The sequence below is a fragment of the Pleurodeles waltl genome, chromosome 9 (genome assembly GCF_031143425.1).
Source record: "Pleurodeles waltl isolate 20211129_DDA chromosome 9, aPleWal1.hap1.20221129, whole genome shotgun sequence".
Lineage (NCBI taxonomy): Eukaryota > Metazoa > Chordata > Amphibia > Caudata > Salamandridae > Pleurodeles > Pleurodeles waltl.
Genome location: NC_090448.1, coordinates 803504760 through 803527294, shown reverse-complemented (window position 1 = coordinate 803527294; position 22535 = coordinate 803504760). Strand labels below are relative to the sequence as shown.

Below are 22535 nucleotides of genomic sequence, written 5' to 3'. Positions count from 1 at the left end.
ATTATCCCAATCTGTTGCCTTTAAAATATGTAGTCAATTACAGATTGTGACCTTCAAGTATTATGCGTTGCTTTACTGTGACAATAGTTTTGTAAGAGTCTTGTGCAGATATAAGGCCCTCATTCAAACCAAACTGGCCCAGATGCTTGCCTCTTGCATCATTTTTTGGGGAGGCATGGCTTAAAATTGGAATCCTCAATGTTGATCGCAGTTAAATTGTTGATTCGTCATTGATTCCCCATTTGCTTATCCTGCAGTTAAAATAACTGCATATAAGGGTGAGTACATCAGACAGGGTTGATTTTGACACAACTTCTTTGACGGAGGGTAAGAAATGTTGAAATCCTTGTATCTTTTTCTGCAATAAATACATATTCGTTATCCATAGTGTGGAGTTGTTGAATAGTTTAATATCACAAATTTGCAAATTTTCAAGAAAGTGCTCCCATTCTTTGGTTGCTATGCATATATCAGTTATCATGCTATCTGCAGGTGCCACTATGGTCAGCAGAGTAGATTTAAGAATTTGGTTCCCTGAAATGGAATACTCATTTGGAGGTATTGGAAGTAACGACTCATGCTTCAGTTAGAGACTTGAAAAAAGTTAACAAAGATTCTGGTGAAATGTCATATAGGCCTGTTTTGAAAGCATATGCTGCCATGATACCGCCCCAGTATCAGCTTGGAGCTGAATTCTTATATATAAGTTAAAAAAAGGTATGGGATGCTGAGGAGGGAACATTTTTAAAATGCTTACTGGCCCTAACTAGATCTTCAATGGGCCACTCCATAAGAATGGAGATGGCCTTGGTGTCATGGAATATACTGGCGGTGATAAGATTTTGGCAACAGGTGAATACTGGGGAGGAGAACAAGGTGTCCCAATGGTGTAAGAATGAGTTTCAGAAAAGTGAACTGATGTGGGCCAATGTGGGTTAGAAAAGGTTTAGAGAAGGTTAGTAGAGAAATGACAGTTAAGTGATACCTACAGAACTTACATATGGAGGTAGCTAAAAAGTAGCTGAGGATTATGGATAAGGAATTGTCCCGAAATTATGATCAAAAGTATCTTGAGGGGAAAAAGATCAATTTATTTCATGCGCACCACATGACAGAACAGAGCTTGGTTTCCGTATATAGATACTATTACCCTATCGCTGGCTTAAAAGTGATTTGCTTCCATTAAGGATCAGAGTTAACCCTTGTTATACTAATGGGGAAATGAAACTGATGATGATAGATTCGGGGGGGGAGGGCATTGTACCTGTGGCCTAAATACCAAATGCGGTATTTTACATATTTTATTGGATTGTTTAAAGGCCTTGACTCTATATAAAATTATTTAATGCCTAATTTTTCTAAAGTATGATATTAAACATTGATCGCAAGCAGTTGAACCACTAACTGAAATGTGTTTCCTGGATATAGCATGTGCAATTAGGATGTTTATGATCATGGTAAAAAATGTTTTTAGGTCTATATAGGTCAGTAGGTTTTATGACGAATGTATTTATAAGAAGTTGCATTTTTAGACCTTTGATCATAGGATTTTAAAGAATGGGTTGTTTTATATGTGAATTACGAGGGGTTGTATTTAAGAATTGTTATGTGCACATATGTTATAGGTTTAAGGAGAAAAGTTTAAATAAACATTTCTTTGACTTGACTTCACAGAGTAGATATATAGGGGCTACGTCCGGTGGTGAAAACCAGAATCAACCTTTTTTATGGGGCCCAACCAGGAGACCTATCAGATCTAAAATTGAAAAGCCATCTGGCAGCAGTATAATGTGTTTACCATAAATCAACAGTGCTCAGACCCACTGTAGGTTTGACAGTTAGAAATACCACATGGAGTTTATTCGTAGTGAGAAGTCGAGCCATATTTTGGGCAAATGCCACAATTCTTTTGCTTTTCTGAATTATACGTGGTGGTTGAATTTCCTCTCCTTCTTGGGTAGGGTGTGGATAGTTTGCAGGGTTTATTCTGGCAAAACGATTCCACCTATGGGGATGCCTTTGAAAGGGGAATGATATGGAAGAGAGTAATTCCTAGTCCACGGTTCCTCCTTTGAGATGACTGAGGTAAATTATTTTGAGGCAAATATGACATTGAGGATCCTCATCCAGTGGCGTAGTGCAAAATTATGCCATCCTCCTCCTGCAGACCCCTGGGTCTCCCATTGTGCATAAACAACCATTGGCCTTGGGCTAAATGGGACCCCCTGGGGGATTCAGGCCCCTGGAAGAGTTTGGCACCACTGCACCACAGGGACTGAAGGGACCTGGGTCATGCCCCCGCCCTCATTATGTGTCACACGAGTAGTAAGCTAGTGGTAATGACTGGTTTGATTTTGCTGTGTAGACTTAAGACCAGAGAGAGATCACATTTATCAAACCAAATATTGAGATCTCCCAGGGTGCAGAAGTTAGGGGGGGTGGTTTAAGATATTTGATACATAGTCAAAGGGTACGTGCATCAAGGCTACATCCTCAAGAGGTGGTTGGTAGATGCATACCAATGCTAGGGATATGTTTATCATTTGTAAGGATAATCTTACCAGAATGATATTTTACTAGTTATGGTATTTCTTCTGGTAAAAGGCACACCAAATTAACAACAGACTTGATAACAGGAATGGTGCTCATAAAACAAAACATATGCAGCATTTGGTACTCTTTACAGCTTCTGTATTATCACAACTGGGGCACCTAGGTATAGGAAACTGCCTAATGTTTTCCCTTTATCTTTTTTTGGTGACTCCTTCAGTGCTGGAATGGATCCCCAGTCATCTCCGAGCCACTGTAATGTCGATACATGGATACTGCTACTCAGTTGGCCAGATAAGCCTGGGAGGTGTGGCTTATGCAATCAGAGACTGGCGCTGGCTGCAGTTGGGTGTCTCCCTGCCGTATTTTATATGTTTCCTCTATTCTTGGTAGGTGTCCATGTTTGTAACTACAAACAAAACATACTTCATTATTCCCCTGTATGTTGGCCGAAGAGAAATGTCATAGCCTCACAGAATGCATATTAGGTCGCCCCAAGCTCAGTGTCAGAAAGTTAACATTGTGTTTGCTGGTGCACTGGAACTTTCATGACTGTCTAGTCACCTAAATTCTAGGGATAGCAAAAGTGACATCAGACCAGTCGTGGCTCGTGCTGAATGGAAGGGGCAGCGAGGCGTGGGAGGAGGGTCTTGGGTAAAAATGTAATAAAAAAATATTAAAAACAACACTTACCTCACTCCGCGTCACCCGCTTGTTGCTCCAGGTAGGCAGAGGCTCCCATCCTGACCTGAAACAATCCTGACACTGCTCATAGCAGCGTCAGGATTGGCTGGGAGCGCCCTCGCTGGGCGCTCCCAAGCAGACTGGGATTCTGTGCAGGCTCTCTCTAGCCCAGCAACACAGAGAGCTCAGTGCACCTCACCCCCGTGGCCCCGCCTCTTTCAAAGAAAAGGATAATAAACTTTGTTTATTATCCTTTTCTTTGAGAGGTTTGGTAGCTGCCACTGCTGGCAGATGGGGGGGGGCGACGCTCCTCCGCCCAACTGGGGGAGCCGCCCCTGCATCAGACCCTATTACACCATCAGTAAGGCCAGCGAGTTGACCTCTTTTCCCACCATTAGTTCCTCAACATGCTCCTATTTTCTTCTATGGGCTAGGGAGTGTGCATAGACTGCAAATTCCAGAAAGCAAGCAGCTTTTGGTTTACTTTCTGTTCCAGCCCTTGGCTTCATGCCTTTGAGACCAGGGAAGCAAAGGTAGTGGGGGGATATCCAGGGGAATGAGTAGCTACTGCCATCCCTGGCTATCTCTAATTGACAGTTTTACTCACTTTCATATAATGAGTATGCTTGACACAGAGATACACTCTCACTGTCACAAAGTAGCCCCCACCAGCGTCACGAGTACTACCTCTGAGAGTGGAAAAGTCTCACTATCACAAAACCTATGCATCCAACTCTGAGGTACTCTCCTTATCACACAACAAATAGTGTATGTAACGCAGATGAGCTCACACTGCCACTGGAGTAATATCCCTCTCAGACAGTTTATACATGTTAACATTGAGGCTTTCAAATGGCAGCAAATCACACATACGTAATGTTTTGAGCTTAAATACTCTGTTTTCCATGTTCTCCTATAGGTGGTTTGCGGAGTCAGCCCGTTGGCAGATCATAGCAGGAAAAACGGAAGCTGCTCTCGGGACACTGCAGAGGGTGGCGAAAATAAATGGAAAAGGAGAGGAAGGGGAAAAAATTACATTGGAGGTATGGAGGCCTGAGATGTCAAGGCAAAAAGATGATGTTTCTTTTACAGTTTCAACTAGCACTGGTCACCCCAGTCACACACTGTTCTTGAATATGAGCAATAGACAGACATTCTCAAACAAACAGATGCCATAGGAAATATCATATCAAAGTGTTGTTCTGGTGGTGCTATCAATAGCATAGTCTCCAGCAATGTGAGACTATATATAAAAAAGGAGGGGGGGTATGAGAACTGTGGCACTAAAACCGGAGAGAGGGGAGTGGGTTCTGAGACTAAGAAGGTGAACTGCCAGTCTGGAGAGCAGATAGTAAGTTGGATACAGTATAGGAGAGGTGCAATGATAAGTCGGGAGGCAGGCTCACTGTGTGTCCACGAAGCGAGTGTTGGCTGGGGGAAGAGAGGAGGTGTTGCACAAGAGGGTAAGGGGGTCAAGTGTGTAAGGATGGGGCTAGGGAGTATGTGGTGGGCTCCTGAACAAGAGGTGGCAGAGTAGTGGATTCAAGGAGGGAGATCATCTGGGGACATGATGTGCAAACAATACTTACTCTACTTAACTGCAGTACCCAGAAGCATCATCTCTGCACCTTAATGTATAATACTACCAAATTTCATGTAATTCAATTCAGCCATTTTCGTGCTACGTCATGCAATAGTTTATGGAAAATGCATTGGTGGAAAAATGAGTTTTGGAACCCCCCATTTATCTTGGTATGCCTTAAAGATTCACCACAAATATTTACATCAACTCAAAATGTAGAAAATGCTAGAGGTCAGGAAAGTTTTAAGGTGATTCGTCAAACGAGTGGAAAGGTATTAGGGAGGTAATATTCAAGGAATTCCTAACTTTAGGAACACTATAACTACAGAGTGGCAATCAGATTTGATGTTATTTCTTTCTTTTTATCTATTGTATTTATTGTGTATTCGATTATTGGTTTATATAATTATGTAGCCATAAAAAAATAATTAATTGTTCATGTGGTAAATCTGAAGATTACATATGCAGTCTAGTTTATTCTTTGGAATTTCATGCTACTTTTAGGATTGTGTTACACATGAAGGCCAAAGTTAATGAAAGGCAATCATAAGTATTGTTATAAAAATGTAGATATTATTTTTTTGCTACTAGCCTTTTACCATGTTCTCCCAGTAGTACTTCGTGTGGCTCACTGCTAGGGCAATTTTCAATTTTGTTGCACAGGGGTGCATAAGAAAGATGTGTTTTGTTTGGCTTGTCGGGGCAGTTTTATTTTGTGAGCCAGAAAGCATGCAAAGAAAACATATGTAAATTAAGATGTGTTCTATATCTTATGTATTTGTTTACAGGTTTCCATTAGCATGCTACCATAAATGGGCCTTTCAGTTGTTCATGTAGTAGATCTGAAACCTTACAAATGCAGTCCAGTTTACTTTTATGACTTCTTTGCTACTTTTAGTAGTATAGTGCTACAAAATATATCTAAGTTGAAAAACCTTATAACTTAACATTTACTTTATTTACTTACCTGCAGTACCCCGCAGAATCATCTTTTCCCCCTTCCATATGTATTACTGCTAAATTTCATAAAAATTCCAACTGACGTTCTTTGTGCTATGTGAAATGCAAATGTTTTTAGAAATTACATTGCGTTTGAAGGCCATTTGGGACCCCTCCTTTTTTCTTTACCCCCCTTGACAACATGCTGTGAAACTTTCAGTCCTCCCAAAATGAAATGGGGGCAGCAGGTTTGCAAAGTTTCATGCACATTTGTCAAACGGGTACAAAGTTATACGTTATTCCACTCTATGCCATTCTACTGTATGCCACTCCACCCTAGCCTATTCCATTGTATGCCATTCCAATCTACAACACTCTACTGTACGCCACTCCACTGTATGCCACTTCACTGTGTGCTACTCAACTCTGGGCCTCTCCAGTGTACAGCCCTCCACTGTATACCACTTCATTCTATGCTATTCAATTGGACCCTAATGCAATGTATGCCAATCCACTGTATGCTATTACACTCTACCCCACACCACTGTACGCCACTCCAGTCTACACCACTCCATCATATTCCACTCTACTGTACACTACTCTACTATACACTATTACACTTTACACCACTCAACTGTACAACACTCTGCTGTATGCCAGTCCACTCTACGCTATTACACTGTACACAACTCCACTCTACACCAGCCTACTCTATGCTATTACACTGCATACAACTCCACTCTATACCTCTTCAGTGTACACCACTTCACTGTTTGTCTCTCCGCTATATGCTACTCCAGTAAATGCTAATCCACTGTATGCCATCCTACTGTGTGCCACTCCCCTCTGTGCTAATCCACTGTATGTCACTCCACTGTATGCTAATCCATTTTACACCGCTCCAGTGTACGCAACTCCTCTCTACGCCTCTCCACTCTATGCTATTCCATTGGATGCCACTCAACTGTACACCACTCCACTGCATGCCATTGCACTTTACCCCATTTCAGTGTATGCCACTCCAGCCTACACCACTTCACAGTATGCCACTGCACTGTACACTACTCCACTATTCGCAATTCAAGTCTACGCCACTCTACTGTACAACAATCCACTCTAAGCTGTTCCACTGTCTGCCACTCTAATATATGCTACTCCACTTTATGCCACTCCATTCTATGCTAGTCCATTGGACACCATTCCCCTCCACGCCACTCTACTATATGATGTTTCACTCTAACCTACTTCACTGTACACTACTCTAGTCTACACCACTCCACTGTACTCCAGTCCATTTTACACTATTCTACTCTACCCTATTCTACTCTGTGACACTCAACTGTACTTCACTCTAGGCTATTCCACTGCACACCACTTCGCCCCATGCTATTACACTGTATGCATCATCAATCTTTGAGCCTCTACTTTATGGTATTCCACTCTACCCAGCTCTACTGTGCGCTACTCCTGTATGTTATTACATTCTACCCCACCGCACAATACGTCACTTGAGCATAAGCCCCTTCACTGTACGCTACTACACTATATGCTATTACACTTAGGGGCCTATTTACAAGCAAGTGGCGCATCAGCTATAATACGGCTCTTTTCTTGCGTCACCCTGCGCTCCCATAACGTCACCATGGGGGCACTGTATTTATTAGACAGCGCACCATGACACACGTTACCACAAAAATAATGGTGCTAGTCCAGCAAAGCACAGGGAAACCCATAGCTTATTCTGTGAGTGCGTCTAGCCTGTTAGTGACAAATTTGGAAAGCAGAGAGAGCATAACCACTGAGGTTCTGGTTAGCAGAGCCTCAGTGAGACAGTTAGGCATCACACAGGGAACACATACAGGGCACATACTTATGAGCACTGGGGCCCTGCCTGGCAGGGTCCCAGTGACACATAGACTAAAACAACATATATACAGTGAAATATGGGGGTAACATGCCAGCGAAGATGGTACTTTCCTACACACCTGCCCTGAGCAGGCATTAAAAATGATGGGAAAATGGTGCAGTAAATTTCTCTGCTCCATTTATTTGGGCCTCTCTGCGTGGGAATGCCCCCCCCCTGTATACATTATACCTGGCGCAGGTATAATGAGGCACAAGGGATTACAAAGTGATGCAATGCCTCCTTCGCATAAAAAATGAGGCTAGGGTGGCGCAGGGAGGCACAAGGGGCTTGTAATATGCCCCTAATGCCACTCCACTGTACATACTACACTGCAACTCCACTCCACTGTATACCAATGCAGTCTACTCTACAGCACTGTACACCAGGGGTCTTCAAACAGGGGGTTGGGCCCCTTTAGGGGGGCCTCAAATGATCCCGGGGGCGCCAGGCTCTGAACAAGAGAAGCAATATGCTGAAAACAGGGTTTCATTTTAAGCTGAAAAGAATTAGCAGAAGTAAACTGCTCTTGTAATGGGCCCTCACTAACAAGAGTTGTCATTTATATCCAAGCTGGGAGTATGTGCCAAAAAGGAAGAAACTCCAAACATCCAAATACTCTTCAACCTCCCCTCCCACCTCTAATAATCACACTTTGGATACTTTTACATGTTAGTAAGGCCGGCCTGCCTGACTATAATATAATGTTTGGCAATCATATTTTTGATTGATTTTTTAAAACGGTAACAGAACTTAACTGCAATGTTAAAACAAGTCTAGATATATTTGAACATTTCCAACTCAATAGGATAATTGTGAAAAATTCTGAGGGGGGGCAATGACTTTTTTCACTGGGGGAGCATTATGAAAAATGTTGAAGACCCTGCTCTACACTATTCCATTTGATGCTACTCCACTGTGTGCTACCCTACACCACTCCAGTGTACTCTCTTCCACTTTATGTAACTCCCCTCTACTACACTCTATGCCACTTTATTAGACTCCACTTTTACTTTATCCCTGTACACTCAGCTCCATGCTGGTACACTATTGCACAACACTCTACTCCACTCTGAGACAGTTTCCAACACTGTACAACACAGCAATCCACTCTAATGTATGAAAAGCCAGTCCAATTATAACAGTTTCCTCAACTCTACGATATTTCACTTCAATGTATGCCACCCCACTCTACGTGACTCCACTTATCGTGCCCCACTCTACACCACTCCACTCTACACAATGCTACTCTACTCGATTCCACTCTGTGCCACTCCACTCTTCGACACTCCACTGTACAGTATTCCACTGTACGTTATTCCACTGTATGCTACTCCACTTTAAGGTAATCCACTCTAATCCACTACAGTGTACGCCACTCTACTCCATGCAGCTCCATTGTATGATACTCTCCTCCATTCTATAAAATTCTACCACACTTCATAGCACTCCACAACATTCTACTCCACTCTATCCCCGTACACTCCACTGTCCAACTCTATGCTCTTCTCTAAGCCCATACGCTCTAGTGAACAACACTCTATTCCACTATACAACACTTATCTATATCACACATCACTGCACACTACTGTAGGAGACCCCACTCCAGTTTATAACAGTTTAGTACCTAAACTAAGCTAGTACACTCTACTCCATGCCACTCTACTCTACAACACACCAATACATTCTATTGAACTTTACTGTACACTATGTTGCACCGCTCTACTTGACTCTACTCCACTCTACAATACTTTACCTTACTCTACACTACTATACAACCTTCCACTTTACGCAGCTCCACTGTTTTGCACACTACTGTACACTATGCAGCCCCACTCTACAAAACTCTATGCTGTACGCCACTCTCCTACACTTAACTCCTGTCTATACCCCTTCTCTATACTGTACAAAATTGTACTATACTGTACGCAACTCTACAGCATTCTACTCCACTCTAATCTATGATACCCTAGTCCACTATACAAAACTGTACACAATTCTTTGTATGCCACTGCATCTCACTTTATTTCACTCCACTCCACAGTGCCATTGTACTCTATAAAAACTTTATGCCAAGCCACTCTACCACACTTTACAACATGGTACAGTACTGTACACTACTCCACTCTTCAAAAATCAACTAGACTGTATGTCACTCTACTCCATTGTAGTGTACATCACTTTCAAATACTGCACTATATCCCACTACACTCTACTGTACAACACAGTACTCCAGTTTATGACAATTTACTCAACTGTATTCTATGCCACTCCAATCTACTGCACTCCACGTCACTACAGTCTATGATACACCATTCCACTCTATGACACTTTACTTCACTCTACACTACCCCACTCCAGTGTATTCCACTATACTCCACTCTACTACACTTTATTACGCTCTACACCACTGTCCTATACTCCACTCTTTGCCCCTCCGCTGTCCGATACTCTACTCCACTGCATGTAACTGCACTCTACACCACTGTACTACACTCTATGCGATTCTATGACACCACTCTATGCCCATCCAATCTACGCCACTGTCCTACACTGTATGGCAAGCAACGACATGTCATTTAACTTCTCTCTACGATACACCACTTTACTATATGACAAGACACTCCATTCTGTGACACTCTCCTCCACTGTACTCTATGACAACCCACCTGATGATACTCCACTCTATGGCACTCTACTTCACCCTACTTCACTCTAAAACATTCTACTGCACTCTATAACAGTCTACAACACCCTATTCTATTGTTCGACATGACATTCCAATGTACAACTCGCTGCTCTAGTCTACAATACTTGACTCCACTAATGAAACACCATGCCACTACACTATATAACACTTTACTACACTGTACCATACGCTACTACTCTTTACTCCACTCCACTTTATTCCAATCTACAATCTACCCTGAAGAGTCAGAGTGTCATGTTTCAGGTTGCCACAAATCACCTTCTCCCTCTTAGGTTAAGGGTTCAGGTGAGGCACTGCAAGCAAGCCAGGAATTGGGTCTACATTTTCTGTTGTGAAGAAGGACTGCGTCTCCCACATTCTGGATTTTTGCCATCCTACAAGTGCAGTCCTGTTATCATAATAGGAACCACGCAACAGCCGCTTCCTCCGTGCTGAAGCAATGCCAGCTCCCTTTGCATGTGGCTACAGGGGTCCTGGGGCTCCCACTAGGGCTCATTGTTGGTTGGTACCTGGGGTGGTAACCTGGGCACCCACTTTATTAATGGGGTCCCCAGGTGATGGGTTCCTTTAGGGACAATAATGGTTGGAGGGCCACAGTTTCCCCTCCCCTTTATTTTTACTACCGGCCCAGGGGATGGGGTCCCCAGAGACTAACAAGGCTTACATAGGGAGCCATATGCCCCGCATTTCTTTTTTAAGTGGCTTTGGGTGATAGGGTCCTCAGGGCCTAACAAGGCTCAGAGAGAGGAGCCATGCCGCCCCCCTTCCCTTTGATTGTCGTAATGGCCCTGGGAAATGGGGGTCCCTAGGACCTAACAAGGCTTGGGGAGGAGGGCCGCTTAGCCCCCCTTCCCTTTCTTTTAAGGTGTGGTCCTGGGGGATGTGGTCCCCAGGACGTATTAAGGCTCAGAGAGGGGGGCCCCAAACACCCCTAAATAGATTTACTGTTCAGTGACATGACAAAAAAATACTACACACAATTTAGAAATACACGTTCTAAATCACTTGGAGCATTAAATGGAAACCAAACATGGTGGATTCTAAATTAGTCATCACTCAATATAAAAAATAATCACAAAATAACCATTATTTCACCATTGTAGGGGTGCTGAAGGAACTCGTCAACACAGGGAGGGACACTGTGGCACAACAAGGGGCCCCTGACACTAGCCTGGACGATGAACTGCCCACCACCTCCGCCGGCGCTAGTGGACAGGAGGCACCGCCACAGGACCACAACACCAGCACCCCACCTCCTGCAGATGGGGAACCACCCCGCAAATAGTCCCTGAGATCCAGGACAAAGACAGAGAACAATGCTGAGACCCCTGCCAAAAAATGAGATCACCCTGATTGTCATCCTTCTGTCCCACTTTGTCACCCTGTCCATCCTTAAACTGACCCAGCTCCACTTCCTATGCCCCTTTGGACAATGCACCTGTGAGACTAATAGACTGGACCCTGCCATGGACATTCCTCCACCATTAACCCTGACCATTTTACAACACCCTCCACTATTTAGCACTTAAATAAACACCCTTAAATCACAAAACAATCTGGAGTCAGTCTGTGCTTTCGAAAATGTGTATTTGGAATTACTGTGGAAGACTGCTATATCCATTGTATTGTCAACATACCTATGTCACACAGCTCTAGTCCATGAGGAAATAAAGCAGATGACACACAGTGGGACCCACATCTGTGAAATTGAAAGGGAAAGTGACAACTCAGGGTCCATACACTGGGTGAAAGTGACAGACAGATGAGAGGTAGAACAAGGGTATCAGATGTAGCAGGCAGTGATGTCTTCTTACCTGTGTCTCACTGGAAGTATTGATGAATAACCGTGTTTCTGTTGTCGATATCCTGTTTTTCTGCTTCCTCCTCTTCACTGTCCACAGGCTCCACAGCTGCCACAAGACCTCCATCTGAACCATCCTCCTGCAGAAAAGGCACCTGTTGTCGCAAAGCCAAGTTGTGAAGCATACAGCAGGCCACGATGATCTGGCACACCTTCTTTGGTGAGTAGAATAGGGAACCACCTGTCATATGGAGGCACCTGAACCTGGCCTTCAGGAGGCCGAAGGTCCTTTCTATAACCCTCCTAGTTCGCCCATGGGCCTCATTGTAGCGTTCCTCTGCCCTTGTACTGGGATTCCTCACTGGGGTCAGTAGCCATGACAGGTTGGGGTAACCAGAGTCACCTGCAAATGTCGAGGGAAATCTGTTAGACACACACTAACTCTTAGGGATCTCCCCAGACACCTAGTCACACTGTATAGGGTCCTTGTCCTCACCTAATACCCACACATGGTGTCTCTGGAGTTGCCCCATCACATAAGGGATGCTGCTATTCCTCAGAATGTCTGCCAAACACACCATCTGCACATTCATAGAATGGTAGCTCTTCCAGTTTCTGTACACCTGTTCACTCCTGCGGGGGGGGGGGTACCAAGGCCACATGTGTCCCATCAATGGCACTTATGATGTTGGGGATATGTCCCAGGGCATTCACTGTAGGGAAATCCCCCACCTGAGGGAACACGAAGTAGCTGCACAAGTGTTTCAGCAGGGCAGACAACACTCTGGACAACATGTTGGAGAACATTGGCTGGGACATCCCTGATGCTATGGCCACTGTTGTTTGAAAAGACCCGCTTGCCAGGAAATGGAGTACTGACAGGACCTGAACTAGAGGGGGGATTCCTGTGGGATGGCAGATAGCTGACATCAGGTCTGGCTCCAACTGGGCACACAGTTCCTGGATTGTGGCATGGTCCAGTCTGTAGGTGACAATTACATGTCGCTCATCCATTGTCGACAGGTCCACCAGCGGTCTGTACACCGGAGGATGCTGCCATCTCCTCACCTGCCCCAGCGGACGTGCTCTATGGAGGAGAACAGCGAGCAGAGCGTCAGCCAACAATGAGGTACGAAAACACAACTTTATTACACAATTTTGTAAATCCGCTATGTGCCTGTCTTAGTGTGTATGCAAGGCCTAGATATGTGTGACACATTTAAAATTAATGCCATGTGGCCCCCTGAAATGGCGGCTGCCTGACCTGTAATGTGGGACAAGGGGATACAAGATAAATGCACTGGCGTTGTACACCGTTGCGGTAGGCGGTCGAAGACCGCGGTGCAAACCTGCACTGATTAACATTGGACCCTATGGGTTCCAGGAGCCAATGACGATGTACGCCGGCGGTGACGGTACACACCGCCGCGGACGTGACATCCATTTTCTCTCTGTTCACTCACTTGATACCTGATCTTCGACAGGAGAGGAACTACACTGCAAGTGCTGCTGTGACCTCAGTCTGGAAGAGACAATGGCTCATGTGTCTGGGGAAAGGGCCCCTGCCTTCAGCACGGAGGAGTTGGAGAAACTAGTGGATGGGGTCCTACCCCAGTACACGCTACTGTACGGTCCTCCAGACAAACAGGTAAGTACACTGTGAGCATGTTGTATGGGCAATGCCTGTGTGGAGTGGTGTGGATGGAAGATGGGGGGGAGGATGAGGCGTACATGAAACGACGGTGAGTGGATGTGCGTCATGGCAAGGGTAGGGATGCAGGACAATGACTGTGATGGTGTGGACGGTTATATCTTCTCCTTTTCCCCTGTACTATTCCTGTACGTCAGCGCCCACCAGAAGAAGGATATTTGGCGTGCCATCGCCAAGGAAGTCCGGACCCTGGGGTCCACCACAGACAGAGCACCCACTGCAGTAAAAGATGGGAGGGCATTCGCCGCTGGAGCAAGAAGACGGCAGAGGCCCAGTGGGGATGGCCTCCCAATGTGGGAGGGGTGCCCGTCACACCATGACCCCCCTGATGTTCCGGATCCTGGCGGTGGCGTATCTGGAGTTGGATGGGCGCTTGAGGGCATCACAGCAGCCACAAGGGGGTGAGTACATTCTCATTCAGCTGATTCAGCGCGCATTGGAGGTGTCCGGGTGGGGGAGGTGGGCTGTGGGTTCCCCTAGGCCAGGGCGAGTTTAGTAGGCAAGGTCACTTCGTAAGGCAGGCCACGTGGCACCCCACCCCACCTGTGTTCAGAGCCAACTACACCTAGTCAGGCTCCTGTGACTTCCATGTGTGCAGCAATCGGGCATAGGCCTTGTAACCCATGTCCCTGTGATTAATTAGGGAACTCAAAGTGCACGGTGTAGTCCCAGGGGGCTTCTGTGTCTGTAGTGTCCGCCAACGGTAGCGGTATTGCATGCACTGAACATGTCTTTCTTCTGTCTTCCCTCCCTTTCGTGGTCTCCCTGCTCTTGTGTGCATTAGCATCATCAGGCGGAGGAGCAGTTGCACCGGAGCAGGAGGAAGCTGCATCCCACATGGCCCTGGAGGGCATCACAAGAGAGTCTGAAGCCACCAGTGGAACGGAGGGCGAGGGGAGCTCCACTGCGGGGACAGGAGCTGAGACCAGCGACACGGACTCCTCCTCTGATGGGAGCTCCCTCGCGGTGGCGTGCCCCTCTGTGCCCCCACATCTACAGGGACAGCCGCCACCCCCCCTACCAGCACCGCCCTCCCAGCAGCCCCTCAGCGTGTGCCCCGTGGCCGCTCACCCAGGAGGGTGGGCATCTTCTTCACCCCAGGCACCTCAGCCCCTGCCCCTGTCAGCCCTGCTGCCCTCAGTGAGGAGGCCATTGACCTCCTCAGATCCCTCACTGTTGGGCAGTCAACCATTTTGAATGCCATCCAGGGTCTAGAGAGGCAGTTGCAACAGACCAATGCATACCTGGAGGGCATTCATTCTGGTCAGGCATCCCAACAGCGAGCTTTTCAGACTCTGGCCTCAGCACTGATGGCAGCCATTGTCCCTGTTTCCAGCCTCCCCCTCCAACTTCCTCCACCCAGACCCAAACACCTGTACCTCCGCCTATCCCAAGCACACCCTCAGACCAGCATGCACACACCTCAACACACAAGGGAAGCTCTGGCAAACATAAGCACCACACATCCCACAGGCACTCACACAAGCATCATACCCATGCACACATACCAACATCCACTGACTCTACTGTGTCCCCCTCCTGCTCGTCTCCCTCCTCCCTCCCTGTCTCATCTCCACTCACATCTGCATGCAATACATCTTCAGCCACTACGTCTATCACCAGCACACCCATCACCACACCCCGCTCACGTGCACTCACCACCCCCACTACCATTCACACATCCCCTGTGTCCTCTCCCAGTGTGTCTGTGAGCCCACCTCCCAAGGTACACAAACGCAGCCACACACCCACCCAATAGCCATCCACCTCACGACAGCCTCCAGCCCATGCACCTTCACCCAAAGTCAGCAAACGATCACCTCCTACAACCACTACCTCTTCCTCCACTCCCAAAGCCCCTTCATCTACCGTCCCAGTGTGTCCCAAAAACTTTTCCTGTCCAACCTTGACCTTTTCCCCTCACCTCCCCCACCCCTTCAGTCCCCTATGGCCCACCTTTCCAGGTCCCAACTCAGCACCTCAGCCACCACATCAGTAGTGCCAGCAGTAACTGGCTTCTGGAGTGCGCCAAGCAGCAGGGCAGTCAGTGTGCCAAGGAGCCAGACCACGGACAGTCCCCCACACCAGAAGCATAAAAAGTTGGCCACTGCCTGGCAGGAGAAAGGCAAAACATTTGCCACCAAAGGCTCTCCCAGGAGTACAGTTGGGAGTGGGAAGACAGCTGCGCCACCATCCAAGGTGGGGAAGGGGCACAGAAAGAAAGGCAAGTCGCCGCAAACCTGCACTGCGGACAAGACCGCCACCAGCACTGCTGCCAAGGACACCGCTGCAACCAGCACCGCTGCCAAGGACACCGCCGCCACCATCACCGCTTCACAAGACACCGCCGCCACCAGCACAGCTTCACAGGACATCACCGCCACCAGCACTGCTGCCAAGGACATCGCCGCCACCAGCACCGCTGCCAAGGTCACTGCCGCCACCAGCATTGCTTCACAGGACACCGCCGCCACCAGCACCGCTGCCAAGGATACCGCCGCCACCAGCACCGCTGCCAAGGACACCGCTGCCGCCAGCACCGCTGCCAAGGACACTGCCGCCACCAGCACCGCTTCACAGGACACCCCGCCACCAGCAACGCTGCCAAGGAGACCACCGCCACCAGCACCTCTGCCAAGGACACCGCCACCACCAGCACCGCTTCACAGGACACCGCTGCCACCAGCACCGCAGGCCAATGAGCAGCGAAAGCTCCGACGCTACTGAGGCCGCCACGAGCAGGATGAAGCACTCTGGGCACAAAGCCCCCTCCAGAACCTGTGGAGAGTTACATCCACTACCTCAGTCCTTGGCAGGATGAAGCACTCTGGGCACAAGCCCCCTCCAGAACCAGTGGAGATTCACATCCACTACCTCTGTCCCTGGCAGGATGAAGCACTCTGGGCACAAAGCCCCCTCCAGAACCAGTGGAGAATCTCATCCACTACCTCTGTCCTTGGCAGGATGAAGCACTCTGGGCACAAAGCCCCCTCCAGAACCAGTGGAGAATCTCATCCACTACCTCTGTCCTTGGCAGGATGAAGCACTCTGGGCACAAAGCCCCCTCCAGAACCAGTGGAGATTCACATCCACTACCTCTGTCCTTGGCAGGATGAAGCACTCTGGGCACAAAGCCCCCTCACGGAACCAGCAGAGATTCACATCCACTACCTCTGTCCTTGGCAGGATGAAGCACTCTGGGCACAAAGCCCCCTCCAGAACTAGCGGAGAATATCATCCACTACCTCTGTCCTTGGCAGGATGAAGCACTCTGGGCACAAAGCCCCCTCCAGAACCAGCGGAGATTCACATCCAATACCTCTGTCCTTGGCAGGATGAAACACTCTGGGCACAAGGCCTCCTCCAGAACCAGTGGAGATTCACATCCACTACCTCCGTCTTTGACAGGATAAAGCACTCTGGGCACAAACCCCCCCCCCCCCCCCCCCCCCAGAACCAGTGGAGGCTGTTATCCACTTGAGAGACTGTGGCTTTGCACTCCCCAGGATAAAGCAGTGGGCAAACCACCCACTGAAAAGACTTGTGAGACTGTGGCTTTGCACTCCCCAGGATAAAGCAGTGGGCAAACCACCCACTGAAAAGACTTGTGAGACTGTGGCTTTGCACTCCCCATGATAAAGCCGTGGGCAAAGCACCCACTGAAAAGACTTATGAGACTGGCTTTGCACTCCCCAGGATAAAGCAGTGGGCAAACCACCCACTGAAAAGACTTGTGAGACTGTGGCTTTGCACTCCCCAGGATACAGTAGTGGGCAACCCACCCACTGGAGAGAATTGAGAGACTGTGGCTTTGCACTCCCCAGGATACAGCAGTAGGCATGGACCCCCCTTGTGGATCTGGCATTGTGCACTCATACGGCTAAGGTGCCCCCCCTTCCCTTCCCCCTGAGGTGCCTGTTGTATTTCTGTCTGATGCCCCTGCAGTGTTCTTTCCGGTTTGATCAGGTATTGAGTGTGGGTGTCGCCCATGCATTTTGGGCCCAGTGGTCCACGGACTTTAATGGTGCAATACCTGGACTTGTATTCTTGGTGTATATATTTGTTTATAGTGTATATATATTTCTGAGTACTGGATTTTAATAGATTACAAATGTTCAAATCATTTCCTTTTGTCTTTGCATTCTTCCGGGGGGGTTGGGGGTGTAACTGTAATGTATCAACATGTATTAGTGTGTGTGTTGTTGTGGGTGAGTGTGGGAGTGGGAGTGTTGAGTGTGTGTGTCACTCTTTTTTCCCTCCCTCCTCCCCTGTGTCGTAGGTGAAGTACTCACCGTGGTCGTCGCCGCCGGCGTTCGTGCTCCTGGTAGAGGAGCAGGAAGACAAAGGCAGGGAGAATCTGGAGTTCCGGTTCCATGGCGTCCTGGTTCCTCGTGGGGTGTGTAGAGGTGAGCGTTTTCCCTTCCAATTCCTGTTTCCGCCGTGTTTTTGTTCACGGTGAATCCGCCCCGGAAAAGGTGGCAGATTGGCCTGTTGTAATACTGTGGGCAGTACATTGTCTTCCGCCTGTCTGTTGGCGGTTACCGCCGCGGTGTTTGTTTGTACCGCCGTGGCGGTCAGAGTGTTAAAGTGGCTGTCTATGTTGGCGGTTTCCGCCATGGTTGTGATTCCATTTTTTTTAATGCCGGCCTGTTGGCAGTTTTACCGCCTCTTTAACACCGACCACCAGGGTTGGAATGACCACCAAAATTACAACAAGAACAATAGCATTTTGTTATACCTCACTTCAGTATGGATCAGCAATTTGCGATTATCTTCATTAGTTAGACATCTGTTCGGTCAGCATCGGCAACGCACCATGAAAGGGAATGGTTCAGAAATGAGTACTCAAAGCTATCCAAGCCATTTGAAAGCAATGTCTAAGGGATCAGCATTCAGCATCAGAAGTTTAAGCGATAAAGTTAAAGATAGAATTAAGTCATCAGGAACCGTTCAGCTCTAAACATAATAGGATGAGCACACAAATGAAAATGATCGAAAAGTGGCCCCTTCTCCTATGTGCAGTCGGACTAAGTTAAAATCGTTTAAAACACTTCCCACTTTGCCATTTGTCAAAGAATCGTACGTTTGCAATTAGTCCAATAGAATTAGAAATTGAAATCTAAAACATAGCTAAACAGTACATGTCGATGATTGGCTCCTCCTCTCCTGTTCCCATCGCCAGGCTCGTCAGGTAACAGTTTTTGTATCCATCTGTACTCCAGTCAGTTAATCCATTGTTAGCTCCTGGGAATATCGCTTCCTCACACACTAAACTATACAAAGTTTCTTCTACTAGCACAAGACATTCTAGCAAGCGGTTCTCATGAAAAGTTAACAGACATCTGCTAGCATTTGGTCAACACAGTGAAAACAATATGCGTATTAATTTCTTCAAGCGTAAATTTCTCACGGTATTATCTGAACCATGCAGCTTAACATGAGGCTGTGCAAATGAGGCCCAAAACCCCGCTATCTTAAGGCCTATAATTATAAAGCAGATACATAATACAAATTCATTAGTATAACACATTATTACAGTTTCTAAGTAAAACATTTCACTTAACATTTCACTTAACATTAATATGCATTTAATAAGGACACTTCGTGATTAATGACAGCCACTCAAGTGGGCACATCTACCAAGTCACACATAATTTCTATATTAAGTCAAATTCTAGGCAGATCCATAATTCAAAATACATGAATATTTATTAGTCAAATTCAGCGTTCACAATCCCTCCTCTGATGACTAAATATGTCATCACACTTACATCTCCCCACACAAATGTTTGCTACCCCTAAAATTTGTCCTCCTTATAACTTTTATTTCTTCATTCCCTTTTCGAATTTTCCCTGAATAATTTCCCCATTTAAATTTTTTCCCTCCTCTGATCATTTTTTAACTTCTTTCATTTAATCACATAATACAATTTACATATTCCCCATGCTCCAATTATGCAAATCACAATAATCAATATCCCTTTAATTATTTTTAATATTATCCCTTTACCTAGGTTGCCAAGCCAATTTCCCACTGAATCAAATCTTTTGCTAACATTTTCCCAAACTCCTGGTTCTTTCAGCCATTTCTGTATCCATCAGGATCATGGCTCCTGAAAGATTTGTCAGCATGTTATCCACAATAGTAGACAACTTTCGAATTTTCAAAGTATTAAAAAAAACTACCACTGAAGGAATTATTGCTCCAAATATATCTCCAACTATGCCAGAATACGATTCTCCCTTTTGTCTAACATGATGTATTTCAGTCATTTTAGATAATTTACTCAGGTTCTCAAGTTGATAAATCTTTGGGAAAACTATCACCAAGTGACATGTGCCATACCATCCTCTAGGAATATGGTAATACACGTTTGGTTCACAGATGAAATAAAGTCCTGGAATCGCTGGATCTTGTCCATTCAACTTGAACGTCCGTTTACTCTGAAACAAAAACACATGTCTACATTCACTCGCTGCCACAAACAACGTATCAGTTCTAGATTTAGGCCTATATACACAAAGCTGTCCTACGTGCTGTGCGTTTAAAGCTAAGCTTCCTTGGGTCTTTATGTCACTAAATGCATGATAATTTCTAAATGTCCTTTTCTCTAAGCCCTTTTCTAATTTCTCCTTTGAAGCTATTCTTCTATTACCTGTCTGATCTAAAAAAAAACTATTTTCTATACGTGTAAGCAAGCATGTCAGATTGTTGCGGTGTACATAAGCTGTGCCAAATGTCAATGTAGGTTCAAAGAATCCTCTTACTAACTCTATAGTGTTTTCCTTAGCTACTCTACTCAGGTACTTAATTACAGGGACAAACGAAAACACAACATCATGATTAGAGTAGAATGTACTGAATGTACTCCTGGATATAGAATCTTGTTAGTAACAGACTACAACTTTTTCCATAAGTAAGGGGCATCTATGATAAGTAACTTCTTTTTCCACTGATGAAGGAATCTGCGTGCAGACATAACAATCTCTCACATCCATCATCTCAACATACTCACACAGTAATCAGTAGAAAACATTAGAAGAAAGTTCTCCCTGGGTACTATCTACGTGCAAATATTTCTCATCTAACCTAAATCTACCTCTGTGAGTGTAGTAGTTGTCTCTAATGCTGAGGTATGGTTGGACACAGGCTTGTCAAGAAAAGTAATGCTCACAATCAACATCAGACACACTATCATGCATACAATCGCCAAATCAATACCCATGTATCTACGGCACCTAGTCTTCCTACCTTGTTGGCTAAAGTTACTCATGATCTGTAAGGAATCAGAAAGTAGAAGAGAAAAATTATAACTATGCAGCAAAAATAAAAAAACCTTCATACTTCTTTAGCAATTATTTATGGCTTTCAGTCTTTCTTCCAGGACCCTTTGTCAAAAATAGGTGGCTTGTCAAAATCAGTTAAGCAGCTTGTCACATTAGGTTATCAAAAATATTTTCCAATTACTTTCAATAGTCTCTTTTGCACTTTTCTTAGATTCACAGTCTGCAAAGTTCAGTTCATTTATCTTCTTCAAGTGCCAATATATTAACCTGGAATGTCTCGATCAAAACAAAAAGACAAAAATTCACCCTGCCATTCACGTGTCGTTGCATACGCCCATTCAGGACATGCGTACTTTTGACTTGCAATTCTCTTTATTTTCAATCTTCGATCTCCATTTAACTCTCCATCACTAGAGTCTTCTTGCCTTGTGGTGTCTACTTCTTCCGCAATTATTGTCAATGTAATTGCTTCTTTTCTCTTTGCATGTGACTTCGACCACTTATCTCCTTTCAGTTGACCTTTTCTCAATGCTCTTTTCAGTGTCCGACTTGTAATTTCTCTTTGTTCTGCAGGATTTTCTCTTGATGTACCTGCAACTGGTTTAGGAGGCGTCAGATCTCTTTGGCTTTGATCCGCCTCAACTCCTTCCCCTTCAGGATCGGTCATTTGCTCTGTTTGTCTTTCAAGACAGTCTGCTTCTGTGAGAGCCCTCCCGTGAGTAGACTCTCCTGCTACCTCAGTTGAGGTTGACTCACTGTCACTCTTCTTTTTCTCTCACAGGAGTGTTTGTACTGGCTTCAGTTTGCTCAGATTCAGTGTCTGTTTCTCCTTCTCCCCTCTCCAATTCTGGAGTTGGTCTGGAAGTTGTTGGTACTCTCAACAACTCCTCTTCATTGTCCAATGGACACAGTACTTTCTGAGTATGGCTGGCATGGATCCAGTTCAAAACTCGAGCACACTTCACAGCTGTAGTAGTGATCAGCACTATTTGGTAAGGACCTTTCCACCGAGGCTCCATAAACGTCTTCCTCACGTGCTTTCAGATCACAACCCAATCACCCGCTCTCAGGTTGTGGCTATGATCTTGAGACGGTTGCAGAGATGGTTGCAGTGTGGTGGCTTCCACCTGGTAGGAGAAAGAGCAAATTGCATCAGCCAGACCTTTGCATTAGTCCAACACCATATCATCTGTCATGTTCACGAGAGCATAGCTAGGAACCGGTGGCAACCTCATCGCTCTGCCCATGAGGATCTCATGCAGTGACTGTCCTGTTTTCCTGTCCGATGTGTTTCTAATTATCATCAGAACTAATGGCAGTGCGTCGGGCCATTTCAGATTCGTGGACGCACACATTTTCGCCATTCTT

The 22535-nt window shown here is 46.0% G+C and overlaps 1 protein-coding gene across 1 annotated transcript in view; it reads left to right on the top strand.

The window, feature by feature from the left end:
* LOC138260002 (solute carrier family 22 member 6-A-like) overlaps positions 1 to 22535 on the top strand; it is a 632653-nt gene that overhangs the window by 190839 nt on the left and 419279 nt on the right. The window contains exons 4-5 of the mRNA XM_069208049.1: positions 2771 to 2939; positions 4154 to 4277. Of these exons, the coding sequence (XP_069064150.1) occupies positions 2771 to 2939; positions 4154 to 4277 (293 nt within the window). The remainder of the gene's footprint in view (positions 1 to 2770; positions 2940 to 4153; positions 4278 to 22535) is intronic.